The following is a 17,308-nucleotide window of genomic DNA, read 5'->3' on the forward strand; positions in this document are numbered from 1 at the left end:
TCCATCTTCTCCGCCTATCCCAGCTGCATTAGGGAACTAAACAACCATCTCCCTGGTGAAGCACTGGGAGTGGTGCCGGTCTCATGACCTATCTACTCTGAGAAGGATATACTTGGTCCATAAGAAGAAATATTTACTTACATCCTCAATGGACTACAAGATTTTAGACGTCACAATTAAAATTGTATCTTTCCAAAAATATTATATTATCAATGCAATAAACTCAATAAACTTAAAGAAAACAAAACAACTTCATTTAAACTAAACTTCATTTAAACTTTTAAAAAACAAACAAAACATACTTCCTAGAGTGCAAAATGCTTATTAAATACTTCAAGAACACAAAAGTAATTTGTTTAAAAAGACAGAAATCCTTTGCTAAAGGGCCATCAACACAAAAGACACCCATTGCCGGCAATGGGTGCCAGCTGGACGAAACATGGTGTTAAGCTTTGTGCTTGGCCTCTGCCCCTTTCTGATGACATGTTATTTGTACAAGCTCATGGTTGGACTCTGGTACATGCACATGTACGCATCACAAAGAAGTCTGCGTGCACAGCCTCGAATCCTTCTGGAATCCAAGGAGTGTAGCTCCTCCAGAGACATCTTCAAGTACTCTCCCACTTCGGGGCAGGGTGTCACTTGTGGGATGTTGAAGCCATTTTCACCCCCTAGGGAGAGAGAGAGAGCTCTCATTAGGGCAGCGAACTTCTAAGTCCTCTTCGCAGCCTGTCCAACCAGAACAATTTTACTATCCTAGAATTTAGTGTAGACTGACTCCCAGAATCAAAAACAAAACAAAACAAACAAACAAAACTTTGTTTGACTTTCAGTTTCTAGAATTACGGTCTCCTTTTATTGGCTTCTGAGAGGGCTCAAGCAGAGAAAAGTGAAAAAAAAAAAACAAAACAAAACCTGGTAAAAGGACAGGCACTTAGGAAAAGCTGCAGTCCCGATTTGCAGACTGCTACTCTAGGCCCCTCAGGCTTTTCTGTCCTTCCCAGACACTAGCAGCCTGACTCTTTTCCACTAGAAGCCAATTGTGAGCACTACTGTTTCCCTATGTTTTAAGAACATACTTGCATACCTCTAGCGCGGCTGATTTAGATACTAATAATCAGAACGCGCATGTGCTCTGATGATCAGATTTGCTCTCCCAGGTGCGTTCCCAAAAGTCATGCTGCTAATGCTGAGTGAAGCGCACACGGGTGGGCTGTGCCCTCAGGCATCAGAGCTATGCAGAAATGAAGAACTGTTGGTCTACAGCTTGGGCCTCTGGTCAAGAAGCTGTCACTCGGTGCCTCTGGTTATTAAAGTGTCACACCTGAAGACCTGGGGAACTAGGGCTTGGAAAAAGAGCTGTAGAGTAAATGGGGTATGGACAGGTACTGTGACAAGTACCTTACTACCAAGACCCCTGTCACTCAAGTGTGTACTAAGTAATGACTAAGCTTCCTAAAAACATCTCAATGAGTAAAGGTGTCTTCCTGAAATAAAATGCATGAGATCAGGAAGACTGAGTTAAATACAAACCATGCAACCTTCACCACCTTTAACGTTAGCTTAGACAATAGAAAAACAGGCATGATTTCCATGACCAAAGGATTCCCACAGAGTTTGGCATTTATGTCCTCAATAAATGGCTACTCTACTGTATATAAAAATGCAAAGAAGAAGATGGTAAAATCAGCTCTAAATAAATTTTAGAATTTTTTTTTTCTTTTGAGGTGGGACAAATTGAAACAGGTTCTCACTATGCAATACAAACTGACCTCTGATTCACAATCCTCTACTTCCCAAGTCTGGGATTATGGCTAGGATTCTTTAACAAATCCACGTAAAAACCAAGATGGCACAACATTATTGCTCCTTAGTTTGAGGAGCAGAATTAGTAATACCCTTTGAAGAATAAAGTCCGTCCCACTGTGGTATTCTTTCAAGAATCTGCTCACAAAATACCCTATTACCACAAACACATGCTCTCACTAGGAAGCATCTCCCTCCAAAAGACAAGTTTTAAATACCATCTCGATCAGCCATGCTGTCAAAGAAGAGCCAGGCTGAATCATCCTTCCCATACTTCACAAAAGCAACATAGTGGCTCGTTTCTATGCAGAGAACAGCAAATAACTCCATCTTCTGGCAGGGGATGCATCCGTGTCTCCAGTCCCAGTCAGGCAAGTCTTTGGGAAGTGATACTGGGTGATAGGTATGATTCATTCTCTTCGGATGGAGGTGAACCTAAAATGGACCATGAAGAAAATACAAGCGAGCTAAATGCCATGTTTCAAGGGCAGACTCTAATCACTTTCATTGACCACCACAGCCAAGTTCTACACACACACACACACACCGGCAGAAGAGACATGAGCAATAACATTTACTGTGAATGTTTAAAATGCCCTTTGACTCTGACTGGTGCAGTGAGTGTGGATTACCTGAGTGCAGCAGGTCTTACAGAACTGCTTGATCTTCCCTGCTGTGATGTCGGGGTCTTCATAGCAATCTCTACATTCGAACATCGCAAGTCCTCCACAGATGCGACACTCCCTGGGAGCTAGGCAAAGAGGGAAGGAAGAAGCCTTTTTAAAAGACATTCTGTCGTTAAAAGTAAAAGCTATACTTTGAAAACAAGAATGCTTGGGGGTTGGGGAGAAGAAAGGCCTAGTCCTCTCTGACCCTCTTAAAATTTCATTTGGATTTTTTTTTTTGTACCTGAAGTATTTTTAAGGACTTTTTTTCATATAGCCATTTTTGTTAACCTATTCTAGAATTGTTCTTCTGGTCATGAAATGTTCAAAGATATAAAGTAAGTATTTAAGACTAATAGCACATATGATCTTAAGTCAGTAACAATCACTGGCATTATGAACTTTCTGTAACAATTTTCTGTCTGAATATTTATAAAAGTATGTGCACCCAGGTACATGTGTATCTCAAGCTTCTCTCATCTAGTCTCTCAATGCTTTCCCTTCCACTATAACTACCACACACTGTTTTCACATAGGTCTATTGTTTAGACATATGATCCAGTTAACCACTTCCCTCTTATTAACATTTCTTGTCAGATAGTAAGTAAATTTGCATTTAAATTATTTATTTTTACCTCTTTTTTTTTAAGAATAAATTCTAGCAGTCAAATTATTGAGTTAGTATGTTTAAGCTCTTCAAATACTGAATTACCTGTCAGAAGTACTATACCCATAACTAATGAAAAGTCCAGGCCAACTATTTCTAAAACAAAACAAAACAAAAAACAAAGAAAGGACTATATACTTACTGTCTTCAAGCAAATCCGTTATATTTAATTCTAGAGAAGGGAAAATTTTTTTGAACATTTTGAAGTCTTTTCCAAACCGAGGCATCTGAATAATCAAGCATGATGGTGCCTTAAAAAAGAAAAAAAAAAGGCACATCGCTTTAGAAACCAAAATCTTAAGGAGCTGGGGACTTAGCTCAATATACTGCTTACTTAGCATGTCCAAAGCCTTGAGTCCTAACCCCTGGACTAACGAGTTTCCCTATGAAACTGAAATAGTCATAGCTGTCAAACCCAGTAGTGGTTTCAGCAGGGCTGTTGGCCCATGAAGCAGAGCCCACTTGTGAATGTGCAGTGTGGATGCAGAGCAGCAATAAGCTACAGATTTTCCAGACTCCCCCAAAGACGAACATGATAAAACAGACCACGGCATGCACTGCAGAGATCACAAATTCTGACAGTCAAAGAGACGTTTCTATTGCATTCATTAGCAAACCCATACACAAGAATTTATTGGTATTTTCTCTCTTAACAGAGGGAGAAAAAATAACATTACCTTTGACATGTTTAGATACTATGCATGGGAAAAATGACAACTGAAAACGTAAACATGTATGTACACATATCTTTGCATTAAGCTACTTTAAACTTAAAAATTAGCTTTTGTTCCCTTTGCAAACCAAATCCAAAACATTCCAATTTCAGCTAAGCGGATATCTTTAAAAAGAAACAAAGTTAGAATACCTTTTTTTTTTTTAAAAAAAAAGTGTCTTCTTAACTATTTCTTCAAACTATTCTTGGTTAAAGCACAGTGATAGCTAGGTGTGGTTCAGTGGGGCAGCACTTGGGGTAGTGTGTACAAAAGGCCTGAGTTTAATATCTAGCATTGATAAGAAACAAAATAAAGTAGCAGTACAAGTCCAGTTAGAATCACTAACCTCTGCAAATTTCAGGTTACTGTTGAAAAAAGACCATTCTAGTAACTGTTGAGTTGTAGGAACTCCAACTTTCTCATTTTTTTCCACAAAGATCTGATAGAAGTCGCAGTCTTGGACTTTCTGACCTGCTGATCTGGGAGCACACAGGAAGAAATGCATATAAGCCGTCTACCAAATGCCTGAATCGAGTATGAAGCGTCTGACAGACCTGAGGACACAGCATCATGATGCTCGTGTCCAGCTTTGGATTGTCCACACACCAGGTGAAAGACAATGATTCGGATGAGATAATTAAATGTGCTTATGCAGAAGACCTCATAAATTAGTTCTTCTGCCTTCTTCATAAATTATTTGAAAGATCTCTTGCCATCAAAAGAAAAATGTAGAATAATATTCCAGACAAGAAACACTATATGAACAATAATCAGTTCTTCTCCCTCCAAATCTAGAAAGTAGCAGATACTCTTTTTTAAAAAATTAATTTTTATTTTATGTACATTGGTGTTTGACCACGGATGTCAGGTCCCCAGGAACTGAACTTACAGACAATTGTGAGCACTGCTTTTACTGACTAGAGCAAATGCTACAATGCCTCAGTGACGGATTCTTAGACCTTCTAAATCAAACTTCTTTACTTCTTAAAATAAAAGCCCTGGGAGGGAGGGAGAGAGGGAGGGAGGGAGGGAGGGAGGGAGGGAGGGAGGGAGGGAGGGATACTTTTCTAGCAAGTCAAAGCAGGGCAAGGTGTGACTCCCAGGAACCCTAACAACTATCCTCTAGGCTTTCAGCTACCAGCAGCTCTTTAGATGCTCACCCACCGACTTGACAAACACCAGGTAAATGGTCACGGTGAAACATGAGGTGTCCAACATCTCCCTTCCCTTATCAGCTTACTAGTAACCATTAAAACTAACTCTACTGAGAAAAATTGATTTTCATCTTTCAGCTTACCGCTTATCTTTTTAGCCAAGTTTCTGGGTTTAGAATCAGATTATTTAAATGTATGTCTAGATTTCAAGAGTTTTAGAAAAAAAAACTATCAGCAGTTCTTATCACAAAACTTCTGTAATTCAGGGAGCAGCTTATTGTGATCTTCAGCTGCTCCAAGCAAATTATGTCCTGAATTTACAAAACATAAAATCTGGTAACTAGCTACAGCACTCTTGAGAACTCAAAGCTAATAAGAACAGATTATAATTCAAGAAACTAGTAGTTATTCTAGAATAACATTTTAATTGGTTGTTGACTACAAAAAATCATAGAAAAAGTCATAGAAAAAAGTCATAGAAAAAATTCATAGTTAAAAATAGCATAGAAGAGAAAACAAAAATAATGGAGGTAAAAAAAAATCACACCCAGAAAAATCAAGGATGGCCAGGAGGAGGCATGGCAGCTAGTTAATGGAGGAAAGATACATAGTGTCCTAACACTGTAGCAGAAAACTGGGAGGAACAACAGCCACTCGAAACTCACTTCCAGGGCCAGGCATGGTGGTGCACACTTTTAATCCCAGCACTCAGGAGACCGAGGCAGGTGGATCTCTGTAAGTTCGAGGCCAGCCTGATCTATAAAGCAAGTTTCAGGACAGTCAGGGCTATATAGAGAAACCTGTCTCAAAAAATCAAACCAAATCTAAAATGAAAAACAAAACAACAAAAATCACTCCTCAAATCATATGCACAGGGGAGTCCTTTTAACCATAAAGAACAAAGTATGTCAGTAATAAAAAATGGATACAACTGGAAATAAACATACTAAACAAATTAAACCAGTCCCATAAAGAGAAACAATGTATGTTTTCTCCCATTTATGGCTCCTAGATCTTCTACAGATAGACAAAAAGCATTAATTTGTATATGACATGAAAGTAGACGTGATGCTGCCTAAGGAACAAAGGAACTATGAGGAGGGAGACATGGAAAGGGATAGAAAGTATGGAGGTACAGGGGAAACATACTCAATATACAATATGGGGTTTATGAAAATTTTAGAAAATGATAAAAATAATTAAATAACCCCACGGCTAGTGTTTTAGAAGTTTGGAAACCTACAGAATCATAACCAAGTTGTGAAACTGTACCAATCCATGATAGTTGGGTTGTATTTTCCACCAGGGACAATCCAAGGGCACAAGAATACAAATTTGATGAATTTTAAAAAGTGGATATTGACATTTTACAAACATGAATATAAAAACATTCACGGATTGGTGTGGTCTGGACCATAATAGGTGAGTCCTGAGGTCCTATACTCATTCCAAAATCCTGCAGCTCCATGATGAGCTTGTGAAGCTTGTGACGTCACTGCCCAGCCACAAGGAGCCTGGGTCGCCCTGCCTTCATGCTCTTGTTACTCTTGTTTGGTCTGACCTTTCTTTGCTTGCTTTGCCCCCAACTCCTTTCTTTTGGGATGAGAACCAACCCTGTGCCACTGTAAGCTGGAAGTATAAAATTTGTTTATTGGTTTTTCAGGAACTCATGGTTAAAAAGACTATTTTTGAACAGTGTTGGAACATTAAAAATTATGGAAACTTCTGAAGTTAGAATGAATGTATTCTGCATTAAAGATGATCAAGAACCTATCGGGACAAAAAGTAGAAAGTAATAGCTTTAAAATCATATGTTTAAGTCGGGTGTGGTGAAGCATGCACTTAATTTGAGCACTCAGGGGACAGAGGCAAGCGGATCTCTGTGAGTTTGAGGTCAGTCTGGTCTACAAAGTGAATTCCAGGACAGCCAGTAGCCAAGACTGTTACACAAAGAAATCCTGTCTCAAAAAACTTGGGGCCTAAGAGAGAGAGAGAGTTCAGCCATGAAAAAAAAACCCAAAAACAAAAACAAAAAAAAAAAAAAAAACTAAGGCTCTTAACCAAAAGTGGTAGGAAATGTCTCAGCTATCAAGAGGTTAAGACAGCACACTGCCCTTACAGAGAACCAAAGCTCAGTCCCCAGAACCCACAACAGGTAGTTCGCAACTGCCTGTAATTCCAGCTTAAGGAAATCTGACATCCTCTTCTGGCCTCTGTTGGGACTGAACTCATACACACAATTAAAAATAAAATTAAATGTATTTTTATTTTTTTTATTTTTTAAATTTGTTTATTAAGGATTTCTGCCTCCTCCCCGCTACCGCCTCCCATTTCCCTCCCCCTCCCCCGATCAAGCCCCCCTCCCTCATCTGCTCAAAGAGCAATCAGGGTTCCCTGACCTGTGGGAAGCCCAAGGACCGTATATTTGGGTATCAAGTTGACAATAAGTGGTCTTGTGATGTTAACATTGTTAACTTGACAGGATCTGGAATCATCTATGAGATAAACCTCTAAACATAACTGTAAAAAGTTTGGTGATTGGGTTGAGGTGAGAAGATCCACCCTAAATGTGGGCAGCACAATTTCACAAGTTTGGGCCCCAGAATGAGAAGGAGAAAGTGAGCTGAGCACCTGCATTCATCTCCATCTGCTTCCCTTGCAGAAGCAGGGACACCGGCTGAGGTACAGTCCCACTACAAATGCACCAAGATGGACCGCACCTCACACTCTCAGCCTCAACCCAACCAGAAAACTTTTTTACAGATATGTTTAGAGGTTTATCTCACAACAAAACTAAGAAGAAGAAAAAAAGAAAAGAAAAATAAACCAACCCCCAAAAAACTGACCTTTTCTTCCCAAACTAACTACCATATATCCTATATCATGCTATTTTTTCTTTCAATGCTATTGAGTTTTCTACTCAAGTCTACTGATAAATACTTCTAATTATATACTGTTTTAATGTTTATTGCTTTGCCTTTACAAATTACAGTAGAATTCTTTTTTTAAATAAAAGAACCCGCCAACATTTTTACCCACTTCATTTTGTAGAAAACTCTAAAATCATTTTTTTTTTGAGTTTTTAGAAAAGGTAAAGACAATAGGTTAAGATTCTGTCAATATACATTCCTATCAGTGGGAGTAGGGGCTGTCTCTGACTCTTCTGCCAGTTTTGGGAACTCTATTGGATTGCCTTTTCCAGCCTTAATACAAGGGAGGTGTCTAGTCTTGATATGCAACTTGATGTTCCATGTTTGCTTTATCTCCATGGGAGGCCTGCCCTCTTCTGAATAGAAATGAAAGAGGAGAGGATGGGGGGAGAGGGAGAAGGTGGGAGGGAAGGACTAGGAAGAGAGAAAGGAGGGGAAACTGGAGTTGGAATGTAAAAATCATTAAAAGAATAAAACAAACCAAAATATTAACATATTTAATTATTTACTTTTTCTCACTAATTAATCAAATCTGCCTTGTAGCTCAGCATAAATCTTTTTTAACTCTGTCTTTGAAACCAATGATTGCTTATCTTTCTTTCCTAAAACATAAAATATTCCTTTTTCTATATGCTTGAAGGAATAAAAAATGTTGTTGGTTTTCCATGATTAATTTTTACATGGCTAGACTATAATAAATTCTTTTCTTAAATCTTTGTAGATAATTCTCTAGGATTTTCTAGGTACATAGAAAGCGATTCCCAACTTGGACTTGCTAATAAGTTTGCACACCCAATGCTTATGCATTATGCCAGTTCACTAGTTAGAGATTTCTGAAGAGAACCAAATTTAACTGTGATACTTTCCTTGCTCCCACAATCAGTTTAATCCTGGTTCAAACTGCATTGCTTAGACACAAGAGGAAAGAGAACTCATCAGTGTGGGTTCTTAAGGAAGTAGGCAGCACACTCCTAAGATTTTCACCAGAGACAGCAAGACTGAAATCAAGAGGGGCCCACCATTCAAATGACCTGGGAAGCACAGACATTTCAAACATCCCACTAAGAACTGTATCGCAGTAAACTCAGGTGTTCTTTCAATATGGGGAGAAGGAAGATCTAAACTGAGAACGAAAGAGCTAACTTAAGGCTAACTATAAGTTATGGGAAGCAAAAACAATGCTCTCCCTGTTTTTTTTCTTTTTTCTTTTTTTAAATTCAGTTAAAGTAAGATTCCTTTTAAAAGTTCACTAACTGAACTTTCAAAAATATTACTATTCAGTTTCATAAGTAATTAAATTGTGGGCACATCTGTCACTAGGGCTAATTAAAAGGACAGGTTCACTTGTGCCCTGGAAGTTAAGTGTAGCTAGAGAGAGGACAGCAGCTAGTGAAACCCACATCTATGCTAGCAACATTTAGCTACTGGGCAATGGCAGTGTAAAAGAAGGTCTACTTCTGAAATGCTTCTAGACAGCTTGAGACCTACCTTATTTTTAACAATGGCTCAACCCTTAAAATATCATGAAACAGGATATTTAGAAATTCCTCAGGATCTAGGAGAAAACAAAAAAAAAAACCTAAGTGAATCACAGAGAATATTTAAAAACCATTCAATTCTTTAAGAGTGACATATTAATTCAAAGTTTAGTTATTTCAGGTTCTCTTGAGAAGGGAAAACTTATAATAAAATATTACTTTTTCATTTGTTGTCATGATGCCCTATTTAACAGAATATACTCATTCACACACAGTGAAATCATTTTTGTCTTTTGGGGGGTTCAGTAGAATATACCTGGTATATGTCCTATTTTTTCTTCTATTTTAGTAATAGCCATGTGTATAAATGCCACAGCTGGTTATAGTATACAGTTAACAAACTAATTCAGGAGTTGAATCTGAGCAAATTCTTCAGTTGTAAGCAGACAGAAGTGCTGGCCAACTGCTCCACAGCCCCTTTCAACAGGGAGCACAGTGAGAAACTGAGTGCTGGGGACGCTCCCTATCACAGGAAGAGAAGCAGCTCCGAACAGCACTGCTGAGGACAAGGACAGCTCTTTACTTGGTCATCTTCTGTAGAGCCAGCCGGCTGGCCTCTTAAAGACTTCTTCCACATCACATCACTTCAGAAGATTCACAAAATCAGGAGAAATATGCATGTCACATAGAAAAAAAACTTTTCATATTTTTGCAGTGCTGGGAATCAAACCCAAGGCCTCTTACATACTCCACCACTGAGTATACTCCTAGCCCTCTCAAATAATTCTAACTTAAATTTAATCCTCTAAACTAAATAGGTATATTTCAGGAAATAATTTAGCATATTACTAGATGATAAACTTTCAAGTTATTTTCAATGCATATATTATAAATTAAAAGGGTCACCTTTTTCTTCAGAGGTAAATCCTGATGCAGCAGGAACTTTTTCAAGTATTTTCCTCAGTTTCATAATTTTTGTGGCACACACATATCCATATCTGTTGATAAAAGTGAATTAACTGACACTGGCACAGTGAGTCATATGGCACATCTTAATAATCAAGTACTTTTCATACAATTCTAACATGTTAAAAAACAATAGACAAGGCATTTATTTTTAAGAAACAACTGTAGGCTTCTTACAGAACTTTGAAAAGTGAAAGTCTGAGAATCAGAGTTGTTTCCAGATACTAGTAAACACCTTAAAAATAACTACCATGTACTAATACAATTCTCAACTCTTTATGAAGCCTGGGTGAAGCAATTTTTAAATGGCATTTGCTTATTATATTAAAACACTTATTTTATAAAATAGGATATCCAACTTTGAGAAAGCCCTTCTTATACACAGGATAAGAGACATGGAAAAGGGCACTGATGAGATACTAAAAATCTAAAGTCTGAAATCAAACAGTCAACATAATTATGACATTCTCTTTGTTTGACTATAGGAGACCATGGGCTTACAAGAACAAGTCAGAGCCAGCTAATCATACTGTGTACCTGCTTTTTAGAGCGACTATCCACTTACTTGGTAGCTCTTTGCAGTCAGCAAACACTAAACACCTACCACTTGTGTAATGCTATATATAGGGCACCAAAAATACAAAAGGAGACTAAAGAAACCTAACAACAACAACAAAAAAAAAACAAATAAACAAAACAGGATCTCTGCCTGTGGGAGCTTCCAATACAGAAAGCAAAACCTCTGTCCAAACAACAGATATGACATTTGCAGACACAAGAAATATATCTCAAATTTCTGAGCTACTGATCTTGCCTTAACCTCTTGAGCTATCAAGTGCTGGGATTACAGGTATATCCCACCATGCCTGACAAGATGCACCTTGGTCTCATAGGCCATGCAGCAAGTGTTTTCTATAGACTGGTGACAAAATTAGAATAACTATGATTCTGGACTAGTTGGGCAATCGTATGCAAAAAACGTTTGCTGATGGATTGACAGTATTTTAAAAAGAAGGAAGGTTGTGATAATATGCCTTGTGGTTAAGATTTGACCTGTGCTGTTCTAGTGTCATTTACATAGGGAAAGAAAAATCTGAGAGTTTAAAATTTGTGTAAGACTAAATAATTAATATTAAAATCAAAGCACATAATTAAAGGATAAGATGATTAGAAAAGTAAGGCAAACAAGTATCTAGAGAAATTTGTTTCACTTTTCATTTACTTTCTTAGCTATGTGACACAGTACGTCGTTTGGAATACTCCTTATAGTTTCATATTTTGTTATTTTTAAATATATTGTGTTAATTTTTATTTTCACTGTTGAGAAAAGTGCATCACAAACTTTAAATTGATCACAGTTGGACTTTAAATTGTATAGTTTGTTCTCTATGTCCCTGAGCTATCTGTTTCCTGATCACTGGCTAACCTAACTCTTCATCACATAAACGCCTTGTGAAGTCATCACACATCACCATCATGTATCAAAGTCTTCCTACATGGTCTTCTGCACATTTACAACTACCTTAGTAAAGGAGTAAAAGAAGACCTAAATAAATTCTTTTAAACAAACAAAATACCATGTCACTTTAATATACCTCACTTGTTTCTAGTGCAATGTCATTGCTACCTTGTAGTGCATGACTCCAAATGAGTCCCATCATTTTACAGAATGCACTGCCCAGACTAAACAACACATAAACAGAGGACAAAAAATAAAGGTTTTAAAAAGTAAGTATTTCATGAGAACTAAATTCTTTCTTTTTTACTACATGAGTCCAGAGCATAAATTAGTTACTATACAAGAAAACAGTAAACAGAACACCAACTAAAGACAAAACACATGTCTCTACTTACATTCTCAGAGGATTGACTATTGCTGTCCTCAGTAGCTCCTGGGTCTCACTATAATACTCAATATCATTCTTTCCTTTGGGTCTCAGCAACACAGTATCCAGGACAGAACTAAAAGCAAATAAGCTGCAAAATAAAAGAATATTTTCCTCATGTTATAAAAACAATAATATTTGAGAAAGATTCATATTTTTTTATTTTTTTATATTTTATTTTTCGAGACAGGGTTTCTCTGTAGCTTTTGTTTCCTGTCCTGGAACTAGCTCTTGTAGACCACGCTGGCCTCGAACTCACAGAAATCCGACTGCCTCTGCCTCCCGAGTGCTGGGATTAAAGGCATGTGCCACCAATGCCCGGCTGATAAAGATTCTTAAAGGAGTAGGAAGAGGCAAAGCGATAAAGTGTAGGGAACCACTGGTCTAAGAACTCATGGACAGACCACACAGGCCCTGTGCTCAGTACCCAGAGACCCTGCAGATCCAGAACAGAAACACCAAGACTGCACCATACAAGTGAAGGTTGAAAACACGCCAGAGAACATTATGAAAGAAGCTTGTTTACATAAACCAAGAGAGGCCTGGAAATCGGTCACACACACACAGACAACATAGGGCGAAAGTCAGAGACTGGTCAAGACCAGATCAGACTAGTCAGGACAAATTCATCTCATTATCATAAGATAGGCATTTCCTTATAATAACTTGTGAGAGATTAGCAATAAAAATTTGCTGGTATCAAAGAAAATAAATTTAGTTAAAATAAATTTTTATCAGCAAATCTAAGGAATATTATAGTAATGCTTGCTTGTTTGTTTAATCAAAAGTATTCCAGCAACGACAAGACCCACCTTTATTGTGCTCTCTCCTTTAAAATTCTAACTTCCATACTAACTTCCTAACTCTTGTGGCACAGCCTACGGAGTGGCAGATCCACTTCACTGGCAGTGCACAACCCTTACGGCTACAGATTCAGTCTTCATAGCCTAATGATCCTTGCTGTTCAACTTGATCCACTTTAGGGAAAACTACACAAAGGAGGGCAACAGTGATCCCATGGAAAGTAATTTTTAATATTAAGAATTTTTATGATCATCTCGATATTCCAGAACACACGCAGCACGCAATGCCAATAGCTTGCTGCAGGTTACTTGGCACACGTGCCATCATCTACACTGGAGGCAGATGTCCTCAGAGTATCTGTTCACTCAATATTCACTGCAGTATTTTTATATTAGTGCTTTGGATCTAGGAATAGGATATGAAATTCTTTAGTCACTAAGGACCAAATCTCATGATCTTTCCTAACTCTGTCAGTTTCTCTACTCAAAGGCAACTGGCACCTTCTTCCATATACACACACACACACACACATACCTGTCTCCCCTCTCCCCCACACAGCACTATTTACACTTACTGCAGAAAATAGGAACTTACCTGAATAAAGTTGAGTCCAAGTAACAAGAATTGTAATAGCCCTGGATGCCTTTCTTCTTTCCAACCATTATCTCTAAACCTTCTTTTTCCATCTTTGGTGGAGTATTTTCTTCTACTACTTCACTTAAGTAGCCTCCAAATACTGAAAAGATAAAAAATAAAGATAATTCTTTTAAATCATGACAGTATATATTCATATGCATGTACATATATATCATTTAAAGTATATTTTGGCATCTTCTGCATTTTTTTTACTTTAGTTTACTGATATTTATCTGCACTTATAAAAATTCAATTATTCACTTTCAACATCATTCCTGTCATATAGAGTTTAGAAAATTAAGTCAATTAAGCATCTGTCAAAGAATATTTTGTTACTTGTCCAAAATGTTTCATTTTCAAGTATAAAAACAAAACAAGTTTCCAAAATACTCTTCAACATTAAGAAAAATGTTTTTCATAAAGATGTTTTCCCTATTTCCCCCTGCTTGACTCTCACTATTGTTAAGGGTAAGGCCAGCATCAGCAAGCTAGTGACAATGAGAAGAATTGTCCTCCATCTGTCAAGCCAACTGCATCCCCAGACTGTATCAGATTTCTTCATAAGGACATCCGAAATGAGGTACTTAAAAAGATGCGGAGGGGGAAGTTATTGCTAAAGGGACCACATTTTCATTTCTACCACCCACACTGCCAAAAATTTAATGTCTATAATCAATAAAAGAGAAGAAAAAACACCGCCTTTCAGTCTTTAGACCCTAAACACTTTTCCTAACTCTTCTTTCAACATATCTCCTCTTAGGACAACTCTCTTATGCACCAAGTAAGAATCTTTACCAACTTCGAAACTTCATGAACACTGGCAAGTAAATAAAACATTTAAACACTGTCACCCTCAGATGCTAAAATGTAGCAAGAAACAGTCATTCCAGATGGGTAAATAAATTAAAAGTATCCAATTACCTAAAGAATTACACCTTTCAATCTGATTATAAACAGGCTCCAGAAAATCAAACCTAGAGTCCGGTCTGCAGCTCTTCAATTTCACAAACAGAGCCTTCTTCACGTCGCAGGTGAAATAGCGCGTGCCCCTGAACGTGCCATCTGTACAGCCCGCACATTCATCCTCCTGAAAAAGAAAGGTTTTGGTATGTGTTACACCGGGAAGAGCTATGGAGTTTTCACTTTTTCTGAATTTCTCTTTCAAATCTTTTCTGAACAGATCAGCACGAAGGAAAAGGGACTGACTAACTGGTGCTTTGGCCCTCAGCTGGTGGTTTAAGAAAATAATTCTTTAGCCCTCCAGGAAGTATTTGATGCATTTCCTTTCAAAATACATGCTTAGAACTTCCTTGGTTTACTGAGTTTCCCTGAGCCATTTCAAAAGTATTAAAATCAAGGGGCAGGAGTAGATAAATTGCCTAGTTCCTCAACAGCAAGAAGACAAGTGAAAAAAAGTTAAAAACTATATTTAGGCAATAGCTAAATTTATTCAAATTCTCCCTCCTGGTTATGAAATATCACACAATATACTTTTTTTAGAGCCAAAAATAAAACCTTCCCCTCTCCCAAAGACTCCAAACATGATTAATTTTAAAGTCAGTCACATCCCTGAACTGACTGCAATGGGAGGAGGCTAAAGAATAAGAAGGAGAACTGGTCACTGAACTGCTTTCTTTGCTGCATTCTGTTTGTATGTGGAGATTACATGTTCTAGCCTAAAAATCAATCTATTCCTTGATCACAAACAAACATGAGGAATAAGTGAGTGAGAAGCCTTAGCAATGGCAAAGGGTGAAGGCAAGCAATACTATATTTCCTCTACTACTGAATTTTTTTTGAGAAAAAATAACTACCCAATAAATTATCTAATAGAGGAAAACGTAGTTTTAAAACCCATGAAGAAAAGTTGTAGATTTCAAGCCAAAACAAATTACCAGTTCCAGCCCAGCTAGCACGTCACTGAGCCCAGGCGGCTGGCCAATCCAACGGATAACCCCATAGAACGGGGGATTCTTTTTCACTTCAGCCAGTGAGCCCACCTCTAGGCCGTATGCATTACCAGAAGAGATGGGCAAAGGTGGACTCTTCTGGACAGGCAAGCTGTTCAGCTCGCCCATCACACACTGCACTGACAATGACAGTGGGCTGTGAGCAATGCTGCCGTTAGTATTGGGCATCTTGGTCAGGCTGAACGGTAGAGAGTGCAATCTGTTCTCGCTGGATAAGGAGTTCATGGAAGGAGGTTGTGGTGGAGGTGATGAATGTCCAAAGTCTGGAGACAGCTCTGTAAGTGACTTTGCAGGATCTTCTGCAACTATGAAAAATTGTCCTTAATTAGAAAAGGCTGTTCAAGAACATTAAATATGACTGCATCTTCTAAAAACAATACAAAGTTCTAGTCTAACTGATCACATGATCCCTTTGCAAGTCTGCTTGAAAGCACTGTAAACTCATTGGCTCTGAATAATATTTTTGCTCCTCTTCTCGACCTCCACAGATTCCTGTCTCAGTAATCTGGCATTGGTATCTAAGTCTAGTCAGTATCACATGGATTATATTCTTTCCCATAATGTGATTAAATTAGAAATTAGTATAAAGAGATATAAAAATTAAATAATAATTCTAAATAACCTCTGGAAGAACAGACAGTGCTCTTAATCTCTGAGCCATCTCTCCGGCCCAGGATGAATGAATTCTTGAGAGAGGCAGGTCATGCTGCCTATGCTCACAAAACCCCACTCAGTGCGAGAATCAGATGTGGCAAATACCCACTCAGGTCACTTTCTGTGTAAGTATATATGTAACCTATAGTATCCAACTGTAGACTGTACTGTGTGTTTTAGCTTATAACTGAATCCATGTCATAAGCAGTCATCATAGAGACTTAGAACACTATATTTTCATTTAGTTTACTGAATCTCCTGAATACAAAGCACTGTAGAAGCACTAGGAACTTATAGAAAATCAGGCAAAAAACCAAAACAACTTCAGGGACACTTAACCTAACCTAAGAGAGTGAGTGAGTACAGCGGGAGGAAAGGTTTCAGTTTAAGAGGTGAAGAGCAGTCAGCCAGACCATTGAACTGGAAGAACTAGAAGGATTTCCAGGTAATTAACTTGCACAGATGAAGGAAATAAATACATGAAAGGAGAATGATATCTAGGAAACAAGGAAAGGTAGTGTGTTTTGAAGAAAGTAAGATAGGCAAGGCTTTAAATGAGTCACTTCATTTCTAGAAACAGTTGAATCTAAGCAGAGGTATTAAGAGATAAGAACAAACTGCTCAGCATAGTGGTGTACACTTTTAATCTCAACACTCAGAAACCAGAAGCAGGTGAGTCTCTGTGAGTTCGAGGCCAGTCTGCTCAACAGAGCAAGTTCTAGGACAGCCAGGACTTTTTATACAGAGAAACTCTGTCTTGGGTAAAAAAAACAAAGCAAAACAAAACCCAGACTACTAACATATTTCAAATGTATCCTCAACCCTAATAACAGTGTAGTTGAAACTATGTTTAATATTTTAGTTCAGCAATATTGTCATATTAGCTATGATCTATTCACTGTTTCCAAAATTAACAAATATTGATGAAAAAGTCATTTCCCCTTACATATTAAACAGAGGGTACCATTATAAAGAGGAC

General features: G+C 37.9%; 1 protein-coding gene across 1 annotated transcript in view; it reads right to left on the reverse strand.

The window, feature by feature from the left end:
• Positions 1 to 450: 450 nt before the first annotated feature.
• The window catches only part of LOC121447497 (ubiquitin carboxyl-terminal hydrolase CYLD-like), a 99,842-nt gene continuing 82,984 nt past the window's right edge, over positions 451 to 17,308 (reverse strand). The window contains 11 exon segments of the mRNA XM_041650774.1: positions 451 to 671; positions 2,025 to 2,241; positions 2,439 to 2,557; positions 3,281 to 3,389; positions 4,198 to 4,330; positions 9,424 to 9,490; positions 10,320 to 10,411; positions 12,234 to 12,356; positions 13,664 to 13,805; positions 14,627 to 14,792; positions 15,601 to 15,980. Coding sequence (XP_041506708.1) covers positions 487 to 671; positions 2,025 to 2,241; positions 2,439 to 2,557; positions 3,281 to 3,389; positions 4,198 to 4,330; positions 9,424 to 9,490; positions 10,320 to 10,411; positions 12,234 to 12,356; positions 13,664 to 13,805; positions 14,627 to 14,792; positions 15,601 to 15,980 — 1,733 coding nt within the window. The 3' untranslated portion in view covers positions 451 to 486.

This window comes from Microtus oregoni, unplaced genomic scaffold (assembly GCF_018167655.1).
Source record: "Microtus oregoni isolate MIOR12 unplaced genomic scaffold, Mior012 000004F_ref0000308, whole genome shotgun sequence".
Lineage (NCBI taxonomy): Eukaryota > Metazoa > Chordata > Mammalia > Rodentia > Cricetidae > Microtus > Microtus oregoni.